This window comes from Mercenaria mercenaria, chromosome 7 (assembly GCF_021730395.1).
Source record: "Mercenaria mercenaria strain notata chromosome 7, MADL_Memer_1, whole genome shotgun sequence".
Classification (NCBI taxonomy): domain Eukaryota; kingdom Metazoa; phylum Mollusca; class Bivalvia; order Venerida; family Veneridae; genus Mercenaria; species Mercenaria mercenaria.
In genome coordinates, this window is record NC_069367.1 from 4,792,633 (window position 1) to 4,808,148 (window position 15,516).

At 34.6% G+C, this 15,516-nt stretch overlaps 1 protein-coding gene across 6 annotated transcripts; it reads right to left on the reverse strand.

The window, feature by feature from the left end:
* Window positions 1–368: 368 nt before the first annotated feature.
* On the reverse strand, window positions 369–8,005 carry LOC123555098 (monocarboxylate transporter 12-like). 6 transcript variants are annotated; one of them, XM_045346700.2, is made up of 7 exons: window positions 7,885–8,001; window positions 7,321–7,574; window positions 5,638–5,781; window positions 3,716–4,591; window positions 1,913–2,083; window positions 1,479–1,604; window positions 369–1,062 (listed from the first exon to the last, which is right to left on the reverse strand). In XM_045346700.2, the coding sequence occupies exons 2-7, from the start codon at window positions 7,517–7,519 to the stop codon at window positions 893–895; spliced, it is 1,686 nt and encodes a 561-aa protein (XP_045202635.2). In that variant the 5' UTR covers window positions 7,520–7,574; window positions 7,885–8,001; the 3' UTR covers window positions 369–892. The 6 variants fall into 6 exon arrangements, with proteins under 6 accessions (XP_045202635.2, XP_053403381.1, XP_053403382.1 ...); XM_053547406.1 differs by having other exon boundaries at window positions 7,881–7,970; XM_053547407.1 differs by having other exon boundaries at window positions 7,321–7,579; window positions 7,881–7,962.
* Window positions 8,006–15,516: the final 7,511 nt, after the last annotated feature.

Genomic DNA, 15,516 nt, shown 5'->3' on the forward strand with positions numbered 1-15,516 from the left:
TGAAAGTTACACGCAGGAAACGGAATTTTATCAAGGGTTTATGACCTTTCATTGACGTTATATTTTCTAGTTCTTTGGGATCACGCAGTTCCACTTAACTAATAGAGGAGAAATATTTTAATCGACTTCGATCAAATTGTAATACCGCAGTTAACTCTCTTAAAAAACGTGTGGAAGTTACTTCCCTTCGGGTACATGAGAGATGGCTTATTACTGCAGTGTTGTGTAATAACTTTGTTTAGATTTGGCGCAACAAATGGTTACCGCCAATATAGCCAAAATAAAACATATAAGTAATTCAGCTGAAGTTTCTGGTAGTATGGACAAAGCCTAAACAAGTAAATTTCTTATTAAAACAAAAATATTACTCATATCAGGTAATATTTATTACAAAATAAAGAATTATTACAACACAGTATTAACATTTAAACTAGCGCAAAATATCGTACACACCAACTTTGTATTAATTTATTAACGTTTACTTCTTCATCTTCTATGAGCCCGGATTGGAGCAAAGAAACCATTTCTTCTTCTAGACGCGAACCTACCACTGCTTCTTTTTCTATGGGTCTGACAGGGAACCAACCATTGCTGCTATTTCTGCGAGCCTGCATTTGATGTAACCATTGATTCTTCTTCTATGTGCCGGTACGGCCACAAGCAACTGCTCCTGCCTCTATGAGCCTGGATGGAAATTAGCTGTTACTTCCTCTGTGAGCCTGGTCGGCCAACAGACATTGCTTCTTTTTATATTTGTACCTGGATGAGAACCAGCCAACAAAAGCATTCATATTAGTTTTCATGAACGGCTGCTTGCAAGAAAGGTTTATTTCTTTCTAGTTCCTGCTCTTGTTACCACATCTCTGAAGTGAGCTTTAAACAGGCGTATTTCCTAAATGTCTTCTACATTGTCAACTTTCAACTCCAGTTTAATTAAGCGCCTGGCCTCCCTGCTGGGCTTGGTGCACAGCACGAAGAAATTAATGACCCCACCAAAGAAGAAAGAGAACCCTGAAGTTAGAAAGCTAACCTGATAGCTTCCCGTAAAGTCGAAAATCCAGCCTGAAACAAAATACAGAAATTCACTATTAGATATCTTACACAATCTTCCCATGTCTGGTTATAATTAGACTGTGTGTGTGTGTTGTTTTTTTTTTTGTATTAGAACCTCTTCATAAACTTTTTTCTTTATGAATAAACCTTACCTCTATAATGACTAAATTAAATTGATAGATTTTCAATTAGGATATATTGCAAAACTTAGATATAACCAATATTCAATGATTTATACTACATGAAATTCAAAATCTGTGAAACAATTTGCTCAATGTGTGTTCTATGTGGTGCAATATTTGTTTTCTTTTGTTTAAATTCAGGTCATGGCAAATTTACAGATTTTAACGACAGGAGTAGAAATCACGTCCCCTTCGGACGTCAATACTGGCACGTGCAGACATCATTTGCCATTTCAATATTACCTGCTAATGGACTTCCGATCAAACTAGATACACCATAAACACACATCATTATTCCCATCACTTCACTTATGTATTGTTCACCAAAATATTCAAGTAGCACTATTGGTTGAACGACATAGATAGCACCTGAAAAGCCAATATTGTCTCAGTTTAAAAATCTTTGAGGGACAGATGGAATACGGAAAGAGACATCGTTCTATACTTTTAACGACTAGACTATAAATCTAAATTTTTTAATCCTCTCGTCATCTTACTTTTTATATGCCTGACATGAACGTCGTAGCTCAGCCGAAGAGCTTAAAAAGTGAGCTAATATCAAAATACGATTTCTAGTAATCTGTCTTTGTGGCGTTTTAACGTATTAAAAATTAGAAAATGTTCGATTAACTGCATAAACACAGTAAGAAGCAAATAATTAATCAAATACACCTCACCATAAAATATTCCGAATAACGTGGAATATGTGATTAGAACTTCATATAGAGGAACCAGTGCTGCAATCGTTGTTGTGACACCGATAATGAGAAAGCAGACACCATTTAGTGTTAGACGGTGAACGCACGGCAAATCTGACAGTATCCCGGCACCAACTCGACTGACAGTCCCTGAAGAGATATGCGAACTTTTATACATAATGTTATCATTTTAGTTTAAAGACCCGCCACGATCTAGTGACCTACTTTTTTTCTCCCATAAAAACTTCATGAAGTCATTCTTATAATACAGGTAATATACAACTATACTACAAGTTTTCAGGTGGACAATTTAGGCCCTTTCTGAATAAAAGTGTTTTGACAACTTCATCTGCAAACTTATTCAGTCAGTCTCTTTTCAGCATAGTTTCAAAAATATAGATGAATAATTATCTTACATTGTAGAAACAAAATGTGATTGAAATTTAACTGTATACACTGAATTCTGTACATATTGCTACAGTAATTCAATACAATTACGCACACTGTCTTGGCCTAAAATATGTCACAGTCAATTTGTAACTAAATACTTTTGTATCTCATTTTTTTAATGCAAATCATGGAAGTACAAAATACAGTTATTTTGTGGTGCGTCTTTAAAACTACGCAATTGCAAAATACCATTCAAATTTAAACTCTGTATGGAAGATTGATGAGCACGATGAATGCATTCGATGTACATAATAGACTAATTAAGGACACCCACTGTTGCGAAATCTTCGTTTGTCAAGGACATTTTATGTTTAATCTCAATTTAGACCTTCAATCAAATGAACACACAAGTTCAAGGTCAATAGATATTTAATCACAGCTCTTACGTGTTATCATTCTACTTCAAAACATTAGAAACAAACCACTCAACTGCTGATGCTCTATTGTTGAACTATTACTTGACCGCTGAAGTTTTTACCATTGAGGCTCGTATTTTTTTTTCTTTGTTGTGTCAACAGTCACTGTCATATAGCGATTTCGGTAAGGTTCGTGTTAGGTCATTTATTTGTAATTTAAGTCTGAATTGGCCTTGTTCATTGAACACTTACTGAATAGTTTGCAGGTCAATAGTTTTGACCATTGACCGGCAAGCTATTGAATACATATTTCATTAACTGACATCAGAAATTAAATGTTTATTTTTTTTTTCTTCGAGGTTTGACTGTAGCCCAGACAAATTTAGTGTTGAAAAATATAGACTGTTCAATGGAATAAGCTATGGACAGGAGATTAAAATAAGGAGTCTCATAATAAATAAAATTTTATACACAGGTATGTGTTTTTGAAATATATAGGTGGTATTCAGTTTCAAAGACTGATAACATTCATGTCTTTGTCACTGGTGTGTGGTATTTATTATTTCATTATACCGACAACGTTTTACCGTACTGCAGTATTATGTAAACTTTAACAATTTTAAAACGCTGTTACAACTTCGTTATGACAAAGATCCATAGACGCATTACAGAGTAACACTGTAAACGTTATCAGTGGTTACATGACATGTGAAATGAACACATATTTTTTACGAAAATATACCACTTACCACATGATATGTTCCCAGCCAATCAAACGCGCTCATTTGCTCATGAATATTAATGCGGTAAAATAACAGCTTATGTTTAGCCCCTTAATTAGATTTAAGTATGTTAAAATTTACATATAAAGATAAATAAAATTAAAATACCTGCAGATAATGAGAAATTTACATCCCAGATTCATAATATCTTTAATTATACTTTCTGTTTAAACATATGGTAAATGTAAATTTACCTCCAATCCCAAGGGTAGATAATAGCCATGCTCCTTGCAGGGGCGATGCTCCAACAGACATCGCGAAATCCGGTAACATACTAAATGGCACAAATGATGTTAAACCGATAAAAGCTGAAGAGATCATCATAATTATAAAATTTATATTTGTAACTAAAGCTCTGGGAAACACATCCTCTATTACTGAGTATTTAAACTCTGTCCCGGAGTCATCCATAGCTGTCTTCACACTTGTTACACTGCGTGCTCGCAACGTTAGGTTGGACATTTTATGAGAACGTTTATCAAAGATATATTCAAACGACGCATTACTTCCAAGAATACTTTGACTCAGCACAGACATATTTAAACTTCGATACGATCCGTGGTCAGTCCCATCTGCCAGGGTTTTAAATCTTTCCTTTCTTAAATCATCAAAAGCCGCCATCTTTGTTTGTCTTAAATCTTTCTTACTATCAACTATACCATTTTGATCTAAACGCTTTTCGGCATATAATAAAGGACTTTGCGTGCCGTTTGAAATGTGACCATTTCGTTTCATAACAATATCATTTTCACAATGTGTTTGCAAACCATTTCTGCTATCCTCTATTCGAGGTTTCTTACCCTTGACCTCATCTACTATTATGTCATTTTCATCTTCTATTGGGCGATATAATGCAGCCAAAACGCAGCCGTTGAGCGCCATCCCAGCCAGAATGAACATTGTTCCTCTCCATGTATATATTTCAACAAGAAGTCTTACTAAAGGCGGAATAACAAATGTTCCTACGCCACTTCCACAAAATGAAATGCCAATTGCAAGGGCACGACGTTTGTAGAAATATTTCCCAACTGCGACAGTTCCTGCCAGAAACGCCAGCCCATATCCGAACCCTGGAATGTAGATCAAAGAGATATATTTTATTACATGTGTAAAACAGGATAGGGCTTTAACAACAGAACCTGTAATGGTAATCAGTAATTTACGTTAAATTACATATTCTCCATATGAGCCGCGCCATGAGAAAACCAACATAGTGACTTTGCGACCAGCATAGGTTCAGACCAGCCTGCGCATCCCCCGCAGTCTGATCGGGATCCATGCTGTTCGCTAACGGTTTCTCTATTTGCAATAGGCTTTAAAAGCGAACAGTATGGATCCTGACCAGACTGCGCGAATGCACAGGCTGGTCAGGATCCATGCTGGTCGCAAAGTCACTATGTTAGTTTTCTCATGGCGCGGCTGATATTCTGTTTCGGTAATTTTCGACATGGAAAATGATGTGATTGTTTGAGCTACATTACCGGCCGTAGAATGCCGAAGTAGGATACGGAAATTACGTAATCGCACGGAAACTGCCGAACGCCATTACTGGTTCTCTAGCGTAACTAAGAAATAAAATGTGCTTTAGGTGAACCATGTTTTACTAGGACGAAATATGACTGTACGGGGTCACGTGACATAACTTACCATGTATAATTTTGACCTAGAAAACTTTGTATTTTGTTGTAAAGTTACTTCTGCAGATATAAGAATAATCCGCGGGATTATTATTGATGAAGTTGCAAGTATAGTACCCACTGTTGATACAAAGTAACATGACTTCTTCTCAGTTTTATAACATATTAAGAAAGCAAGAGTCCCTCTCTAACACTGGCATGGATCCAGGTAGAACCATCCATTCACACTTCTAGTGTGTTTTTTTTCCGAAAACACCAAATGATGCTCAAACGGCAAGTAATTCGATCGCAGGACTCGTCACACTGCGAGTAGTGAAGCTCCGAAGACACCAGTGAGACTAGTCATCAATAGATCAATACATTTTTACGTGACGTTTGAATTTAAATGCAAATTAAAACAAGAGGCTGATCTCCAAACAATGAGTTTATTCAACGATAAATCACTATTTGGGATGTATTATTTCTTACTTAAACAGTACCTTGAAGAACACCAAATGTGAAATATAAGTGATATATTTCAGTAGCGAAGGAACTGAGTATGAATCCCACTGTCGCAATTAATGACCCTATCATTGAGGCTGTTCTATACCCAACTTTGTTCACTATCATGGAAAATATTGGACCTGAAATAATGAAATAATGAACAAATTCAATATGTAATGAACCATTTAATGAAATCGCAAAATATCATACTTTCAAAATGCTTAAATTCAGTTTTTATCACATACGTAGTTTAAAGGCTCATAATGCCTCTGTTTACAATGCGGCTGTCACATTTTCCGTTATGACAATAAAATACATTAATTTCTTGTTAAATCTTATTTCTGATTTCAGCGCTTTTGAACGTTTATTTTATAGATGAAAAGAGCGCTATAAAAATCTGGTAAATAATGATAATAATGATAATAATAACTACTTTCATTTACATTTGTCAAAGTTTTGTATATTGTTAAATATTACTAGAATGTTTTATTGAATCTATTGTTTTTATTACCTCCCTTTGTGGCTCTAACTATAACAGTTTATGTGCAATATTAAAGGTAATGCTTTCCTAACCATGCAAGTGCGCATAACATCTATTTGAAATGCTGTTTCTTTTTTTTAAGATACAAATAAACCATTATGGACCTTTAAGTGGTGAGTGCATGAGCTTTCATGTAAATCTAGTGGCGGTATCTTTCATCCGACTTAAAATAGTTACTTTGTATCAAAACGATCATTTATAAAATACAATAATAGGCTTTGATAAAGCAGTCTGAAATCGCGTTATTTAAACTTCATAAGACAGAAAACAACAGCCCGCGATTTGGCTCATAATTTTGACAATTCAATTAACGTGTATTCATTCTGGTGACTGATATCATGCAGTGTAAAGGGAATTAAAAGGAATACAGTCAAACTTCGAGAGAGACTACGTTTATTAAGAGACCGTTTACATTGAGGGACCACTTTTTTAAGTTCTTTTTTTTTTTGTAGTGTTAAAGAACAAATTTTATTGTATAAATACTTCATTTATATTAAGAGGCCACCTTTAGTACTTAGGTGGTGTCTTAATGCAGGTTGTACTGTATATCTTATCTGTACCGACTTTATTATCAGCAATTATGCAATGCACGCAGGGATTCAATTTAAAAGGATGTTTTGTTATATTTGATAACCTACGAATAAAGGTATGTTTCTAATGCTATGTTAATATTGCAGACTAGTTTCCAAAGAACCCAAGTATAGAGGTTGTACTTTTATTTTCGTCACCGTAAAATGAGCCGCGCCACGAGAAAAACCAACATAGTGCGTATGCGACCATCATGAATCCAGACCAGTCTGCGCATCCATGCAGTCTTGTCAGGACCCTTGCTGTTCGGTAAACGGTTTCTCTAATTGCAATAGGCTTTGAAAGCGAACAACATGGATCCTGTCCAGAGTCTGCGCGGATGCACAGGCTGGTCTGGATCCATGCTGGTCGCAAAAGCACTATGTTGGTTTTCTCATTGCGCGGCTCACATAGTCTTTTTTTATTCAAGTAAATGATGAAATTTTGATCAAGACTTTAATTATGAGCGAACCGAGACTCACTTAAATAGGTAGTCAGCGATCCTTATTCTGATTTCTCATTAATTTAACTTTGCAAAGAAGAAAACAAAAAAAGAAAGAAAACTACATACCACTTAGATTATATACGCCAATCATTATTCCACCAATCCATGCCGTGTCCGCCTTTCCCTTTCCGAATTCCGAGAGAAACTCGACAAAGAAAAGCCCAAATGAGAACCTCACGCCATCAACCAGAACTTCCATGAGAAAGAATGCAAACACTATTACCCATCCGTAGCCACTGTCACGAGACGGACCACGAGCAACCATTATTTCTTGCTCCGCTCCTCGGTGAATTAACAATCTCCTTCAATTCATCAGATACCTGTTCTGACAACAATTACATCATTAATTTTAGGATAGCGGTCCTGTAATTGCACTCGGTAATTTCCGGTATGCTCCGTGCACGGTTTCGGTATTCTCCGACTGCTTAGTTAATTCATACGAGCAACCAGCCGGAGAATGCCGAAATCGTGCACGGAGATCACGTAATCATACGGAAATTACCGAATGCAATTACGGTGCACTACCTTAAGTATAATACTCATCCGCTTAATTAGTAATGTTTTGCTTTTGCTATTAATTTTACATTCTTAGATCACACCATGCCAATAATTAATATCTGGTATACCTACGAAGTTCATGAAACGGTTTATATGAGCGGTTTAAAGTGTTATTTGCATTATGATTATACGTACATTTGATAAGCAGGAAAATCCGGTATCAAGTAGTTGTTTGAACGAGTTGGCTTTGTTTTTCTTCTCATTCATTCTTTTATTCAGCTCAAGGTTAAGACTTTATTTACGTAACTATGTGTCTCGTATATCTTAACAACACATCTATAGGTGGTAACTGGGTATGTGTTCCGTTTCTTGTCCATAGGTCATTGTGATCGCGACCTAATGACGTAATGAACTGAAATATGGTGAAAACAAGCAAGCATTCTATGAAGTTTAAAGGTCGTACTGTTGATCCGCCATCGTTTTCAGACAACCCTTGAGTAATATAGACAACGTGTCTATTTGTAGCAGTGAGCAAAATGCCCAAATTTATAGTTTTACTTCACTGGAATATCACGCAAAAGACACTGACATGACATACCACCCAGTCACAAAAATTTAAATATCGCAAGTTACTTTCAAACTTTTCCTCAAACTCGTATCTATTTATCGAGAAAAAAAGGTTAAATAAGACAAGCCTCACGTAAACATGTGTTAGCAGTTTATCAGTGTAAAGTTTTCGTAACTTACTGTGAAATCATTAATATTCGTGGGGGACTAATTTTCGTGGATTTCGTGGTTGAGTTAATCCACGAAATTTAATCTCAACGAATAAGTAAAATTCCCATTCATTTTATGTTCAAAAGTTGAAATCCACGAATTCATATCCCCACGAAATTGTAGTTTTGACTAAAACCACGAAATTTCATGCCCACGAAATTAAATGATTTTACAGTATTGTGTTTTTCATATTATATTTATTCATTACTTTGCACATTAAAGTTCCATAAGTCTTCAAATTTTATGTTAAAAACAGATGTCATTACATATGTTTGATTACATCCAGTTTATAATTGCTATATGTAACATATCCTTTATTTCATCTTTTTTTCTTCAAATTTTCATCATTATATTTGAATAATATATGTTGCGGATGCTATGTGCAAGTTTAACTCTATTATTGATAAAGAATATATTCTATTCTGTTCTATTCTGTTACTGGCATCTTTCTACCCATAGTAAATGTAACCGCGCACTTTGATTAACTAAATGACTCACAAAAGAAGTTAACTAAAACATATGTTCGTATCCTTAATAAACTTGAATAAAAACCAATATGTAAACAAGTTTGGTTTAAATGTATACAAAGACAAAAACTGTTCCAAAGTTCGTTTGTAACGAGTTTGTGTCAACTGATTTTAAAGTGCTGAATATACTTGTATTGTATCGACTTCACGGCATGTCTATTTTAATGAGATTTAAATATTTCACTTTTTAATAAGACACTTTTATTTTTGTCTTCATTTTTTTCTGTTAATCTCCCACAGCAGGGGCCCTTGGTATGAAATCAAACAGCACATTGGCGTTTGTGGAAATATTCCCGTTTGGATTTATGACGTATTTTTAAAATCATTTTAAAAAGTCTTATTTAGATAAATCCTTTACCGTATATTGTATTAAATGTGTTGTATTCATTAAAACACCTTTATAAACTTAAAAGAAGAAAATTTGACAAAAAGAACCCCTTCCATCACATATAACAAACGAAGTACGGCTAACTAATGCACAGTATTAGTTAGATGTTTTAAAAACCCATTTTATGCACCATTTAAAACTCGATAAAAACAGTTACTCATGAAATAACAAAAGCGAAGACTGTCATTTTACACTATACATGCCGTATAACCTTGAACAATAAAGCTTTTTTTTAAAATAGTCAATCGATTAACTGTTGTCTCTTTCAGCTGTTAACGTATTCAACCATAAATGGGGAAAAAATCTGTTTATAATGAAAAAAAAAGAAGAAAAAAAAAAAAGAACGCAAGCGGAGACTATTGATTTTACTGATTTTTCCGACCTTGATTTTTATTATCAGATACAGAACTAGATCATGTAGATGGCGTTTTTTTTTTTTTCTGGGTTTAAGGGCACTGACCTCCAGTTCACACGAGAACAAACATAGAAATCGTTTAGATATCAGAAAAATATTGCAGCTATATTTCTCAGCTTAGTTACTGACAGGTTATGGAAAGACATAAGAATTAATAGTTTTTACTAAAATTGCCATGCAAACTGAAAACCGTTTGTAACAGGATACCGGACGTAAACTGCCTTAATTCTAAAGCTTATTCATATTTAACGTTATATTATATGACCGCTCAATGGTGTATCGGTCAGGACCGCAGGGATTTTTTTATAACTTCAGCGACCTGGGTTCGATTCCTGACTTTAGCATATATATATCTTCTGGAATAATAAGAATAACTTCAAATCTTAGTAATGGGCTGATATATATTTTTTGCAAACAGTCTGCTTACTAGAAATACTGTATGTTTCAGTTAAGATTTTAGAATCGTAACTACAATCCGTAATTTCCGTGCAATTCCGTATCCTCGTGACGGGTATATTCGGCTTCCTTCGGCCATAAAAGAAAACAACCGTAAAAAGCCGAAATCGCTCACAGAGAATACATAATTGAGCCACTACCTTAATGTAACTATATGATGTTGTATTGGAAGGATAAGTGTTTGCAAGATTATTTTACTCAGTTAATTTGCGATAGTTATACATTCTATGAACGTTTGAAGAATAATAAGAAACTCTATCAAGTTTAAAATTTCAATTAACTGACTTAGTATTAACCAATAATTCGCATAAATAAGTTATTCATAAAGTAACTATTATATATAACTATTAAAAACGGCTTACCTTACATATCCACACGCCTGTTATATTAACAGTTCTTTGTCCAGTTTAATGCACTGGTCTGGCAGTATTGATTTAGATATCTGAGTGTATTATGATCAATATCACACATAAACGGGTGCGGAAGTTGCGGCAGCATTAACACATAAAGACAATATTGCTATGCTTCATGTATAATATAACCGAGTGCCATGGTGCACGTGAAAGCGCGCGGAATTTGATGTATGTGCACATATTACGGGCTCCAAAAAGATCTATCCTATATTTACTGTTGGTTGGAATAAAAGCACACGACAGCTCGATTTTCATTAACGAAAATTTGTCCGTTCTTAGTCCTTAAAGATGAAAAATTCACACGTATAGTCTATTTTTGAACTTACAGTGGAAATATATAGCAGATGGGTTGCATCAAATACCCATCAACGAGTTCAATTTAGTTATATGAAAAGTGTAAAAAGATGGGTATGGGGTAAAAAAACCTCATTCCTAATAGAATCAATCGCAACGAGGGTATAAAAAGTCAGTTTCCATTTTGGCTAAGCAAGAAAGCCACTAGTAGCATTTTATACGTCTGATATGCCTGGGGACCGAACCCGAAACCTCCCGCTCTCAAAGCATGCGCTCTACGCTAGAGCAAGGAGTTGGCGCAGTCATTTTTTTTCAGACACAGCTTTTTAAAGTCCTTAAAAGAGCACAATCCAGTAAGAATTCTGGAACGTGGGTGGTAACGGGGATGGGGATTTCAACTTCACATGTTGATGAATATTCATGGCAGGTTTGAAAAATTAAGAAAAAAGAAGCGAAATGGGAATAGTAATGGAAAATAAAAAATGAAAATGAAAGCGTGGACGGGAGGAGGAGGGTTAGGGGGTGGGGGCGCATGATCTGTGATAACTGGACGGAGGAGCGAGGTTGGGGAGGGTACAACTTTGCATATTGATAAATATTCATGGAAGGTTTCAGATTTTTTTGAAGTAAATGAAAATAAAAATGTGTGGGGAAGGGGGAGGGTGTGTGATCAGAGCGGTGGGGGATACCGGGTGTGGGTATACAACTTCATATGTTGATAATAAATTTTCATGGGAAAAATGAAAGAAGTTTAATAAAATTCTAACAATTGGTTAGTTTGTTATGTACAAATATGTGGAATTTTAATAACTCTGAAGTTACTTAAGAGATCGTGGCGAAATTGTGTGTGATCTACCACATTTAAGTGATCTAAATTCAGTTTAACTTTCATAGTTTTAGGTCAAATATGTCACAAGTTACAAGTTATAAAGCAGAAATTGACGTATTTAAAGTACCCTATATAGTTAACACTAGAACATTCTAAGGACCATAATTGTAGCGTTACTTAGGCAATCTGTCTGAAACTTGACGGGCCGCAAATATAGACAAAATAATGAGAACAACAAGAAGCAATCAACAGAAATACCATTTTTCAATGTAAGTTGAGAAAATAATAAACGTTTGTATTAGAAATTTAAATGAAAACAAAAGCCACTTTATTTGCATCTTATAGAGTATATACTGAACAGATTTTGTTTAATATTATTTTTGAATGTTTCTCTAATATTCTTTTCTATCAACTGCTTTATTTCAGCAGATATTTTGTTCTAAATGTAAATAGTTGTAGAACACGAGAACGAATCATTAACCCTTACCCTGCTTAATTTCTATAATGAACTTGTCCATCTTCTAAATTTGGACAGTACCATTCACTGTTAAAAAAGGTGCATACCAAAAAGATACTGACAGAATGGCGAAAAGTGCAGATCATGATCAGACTGCATGGATGTGCAGGATGATCATGATCTACACTGGTCGCAAAGGCAGAACATATCTACGCAAAACAAGGTATTTGTGTAATATCAAGCTTATATGTTATTTATTATTTGAAAAACTCAGTATTCCAGTCATATACATAGGCACCATGTTATACAGAATTTGTCAAATTTAATTTTTAAACCATCATTTAAAAGTTCCATTTGCACTGCCGTATGAATACATCTGCGGATTTATCTAAATTATATTCTGGTACTTATAACACGTGTAAATGTTGAGTTCGGCTCAACCCGGGGTTACAGGGCGCGGAGGGTAGCTTACATCTTCACTACTGTCAACGAACAGGCTCAAGCAAACAGAGTCTGCAACATTTTCGTTTGCCATGATGGGAAACCTCTGGATTTCTACTTCGAAACTTAATTACTGACAGATATGTTACGGAACGCATATGAATTAGTTTTTTACGGCCGCGTGGTCTCCCCGTACTTTGATTAAGTGTTATTATATTTTCTGTCTTTTGAATCATGGGATTTATTTAATATCTACAGTTTGTATGTAGTAATTCCCTTTAAGCCGTTGCTAGGGGGAGTGAGAGGTGCACTTTCTATTACCTCTCATGAACAGACTCGATCAAACCGAATCTGTTATCATTTTGCTTGTTGCAGATCATCATCTAGATTTTATTTACAATTATTCTTCCATTCAAAACTGACAATAGTTTGTAACGTGGTACAAAAGGTTAGGTGCCTTAACTAAAAAGCTTAATAATTAACGGTCGTTGAGTATGGTGGTGTATTAGTCAAGGGGGTTGGAAAGTTTTTAATTCCGAGGCGGCCCGGGTTCGATTCCCGATTCAGACATGTTTTTTTTTTTGTTTTGTTTTTTGGCTGATTAATGCTTATACAGTCTACACTGGAAACAAAAATCCTGTCTCCTTTTTTAAAATACGAACTGGATAGACAAGGAATAAATCAGTGATGAACACAAGTACCCACCCACAACGAGTACTTTAAATTTGTAAATTGAAACTTGTTTATCATTATGGAAACGTTCCAATGAAAACTTAACTTGATTACAATTAACAGGTTTCGGCGTTTTGTCTTCATCGCGAAAACTTATCATGGATTCATAAAGATTCACTTACAGTATTTCGCGGGAAAATACATGCAAACTTTGAACTTCTTACACAAGCTCACGCTTCACCTAAATTTTTCGGAAACTACAGCTTACACAGGTTTATGGTACGCACGCAAAGTATTACTAAACAAAGGGAATGTAATGTGCAAGACATTGTAACGTATATTTTGCACTTGTCGTCTCCCTTAGATTGGAATATTGCCTATTTCTTGAACTACATAAATCTACTTACTATTAGGACCTACCTTATATTTTTATGCGCTTCCGCAGTTTCCTTTTTTGGCGAACGCCGTCTAAGAACGAATTCGTTACCTATGCCACGTGACTTCAGTTTGCAAATCAAACTACTTAATAACGCATTATAGATAATTTATCAAAATGGAAGATTTATGCAACACTCTGCCTGATTGGACGAGAGTGTCAATTTCTTTCACTCTGTTGATTGTGCTACGCTGAGTGAAATGTAGACAAAGCGTTTATCCTAAACGACATTGTTCACAGTTTTAAAGCTAACTTTGGCTCAGTATATTTAGCAAGAATATTGATATATCTCAAAATGATAAGTAAGTTTAATAAATATGATAAAAACCTGTTCAAATACCAACATATATCAAATTAAAGAAAGAGCTGAATACGGTCTGCGTATCACATGAATAAGGATGTGATAAGAGTCTTTTATGTAGAGAAGTGCTTTTTAAAAGATTTTCTTTGTTACAATTGTCGTCTGTATATGAAAAGGTTTCTTGCTTTTGTGACTTATTCAGATTGCATATTAAAATGAGTACTTGTTTGCTTTGATATATTTGTTATAAATTATTTAACTGATTTATTATATATGAATATTTTTCTTTAGTATGGTATGCAAATATTGAACTCAGTTGAAATCTGTTTTATTATGTATATGCTATATAATGACTGAATCTCATTTCACTGAAATGAAGGTACGTTGCATACAGTTTATCTTTGTGATATGACTACGGTCAAACTTTGCTTATGAAACAGAAATATTGAAATAATTACAATTGTATGTTTTGCTTGACCTTCACTTTTTATAGGTGTGACGTCATTGTCCAAAGATTCATGAATAGCGAATATGCATTTGTTAAAGCGGGATCAGTTGGCCTATTTTAGAAATAAATAAAAATAATAAATAAAAAAATTCTTTAATTGATTTTTTCTCATGTATTCTAATCAAACTTGATTTGTAACATCTTTATTAGGCCCGCAGCCAACTTTGTTCAGCTGGGACATTTGACCCCTTTTAGGGGCTGCTAGAGCTAAAACTAGAAATGCCTTTATACAGCGTCTCATGAACAGCTTGGTGGATCTTTGTCATATTTGGTCTGGAGCATCATTATAAGGTCCTCTTCCAAATTTATTTATATAGGAACTTGGGCCCTATTAGGGACCACTATAGCTAAAAGTAGATATGCCTTTCTGGGCATTAACCACTAAAATGTAATGGATTTTTATCAAACTCGATGTGTAACAATATCGTAAGGTCTCTTGCTATTTTGTTACAAATTGGGATAGTAATTTAGCTAAAAATATAAACACGTTTAATGACCTCTTCTCATGAACCGCTTCATGAATCTTCATCAAACTACTGCTGTAATTATTCGTCTAAGGATAAACGAAACAAAATTGCAACCCTACGAAACCTTTGCGAAAAATTAAAAGAGAACCATTTAAATTGTTAAAGTGCGGTGTTTAGTTTTGCAATTTGAAAAATGTTAGATGAAAGATGAATGTTAGATGAAAAATTCATAAACTTCTTTCCTTATTACATTTCGCCGACCATCATTTTTAAAGATATTTCTTGTTTAGTTTGTACTCTGATAAAAATTATTCACACATTGTTTCTCTATGAAATTTAATTATAACTTATGAATATTTTCATGCCGTTTGATGTAGAAGGTT

Excerpts from the sequence above, each read along its gene's own strand:
- LOC123555098 (XM_045346700.2), bottom strand. The coding sequence starts at position 7,519 with ATGGTTGCTCGTGGTCCGTCTCGTGACAGTGGCTACGGATGGGTAATA. Across the intron at positions 5,782-7,320 it reads TGGCGTATATAATCTAAGTG|GTCCAATATTTTCCATGATA; the intron begins GTATGTAGTTTT and ends TCATTATTTCAG. Across the intron at positions 2,084-3,715 it reads ATCTACCCTTGGGATTGGAG|GGACTGTCAGTCGAGTTGGT; the intron begins GTAAATTTACAT and ends ATATCTCTTCAG.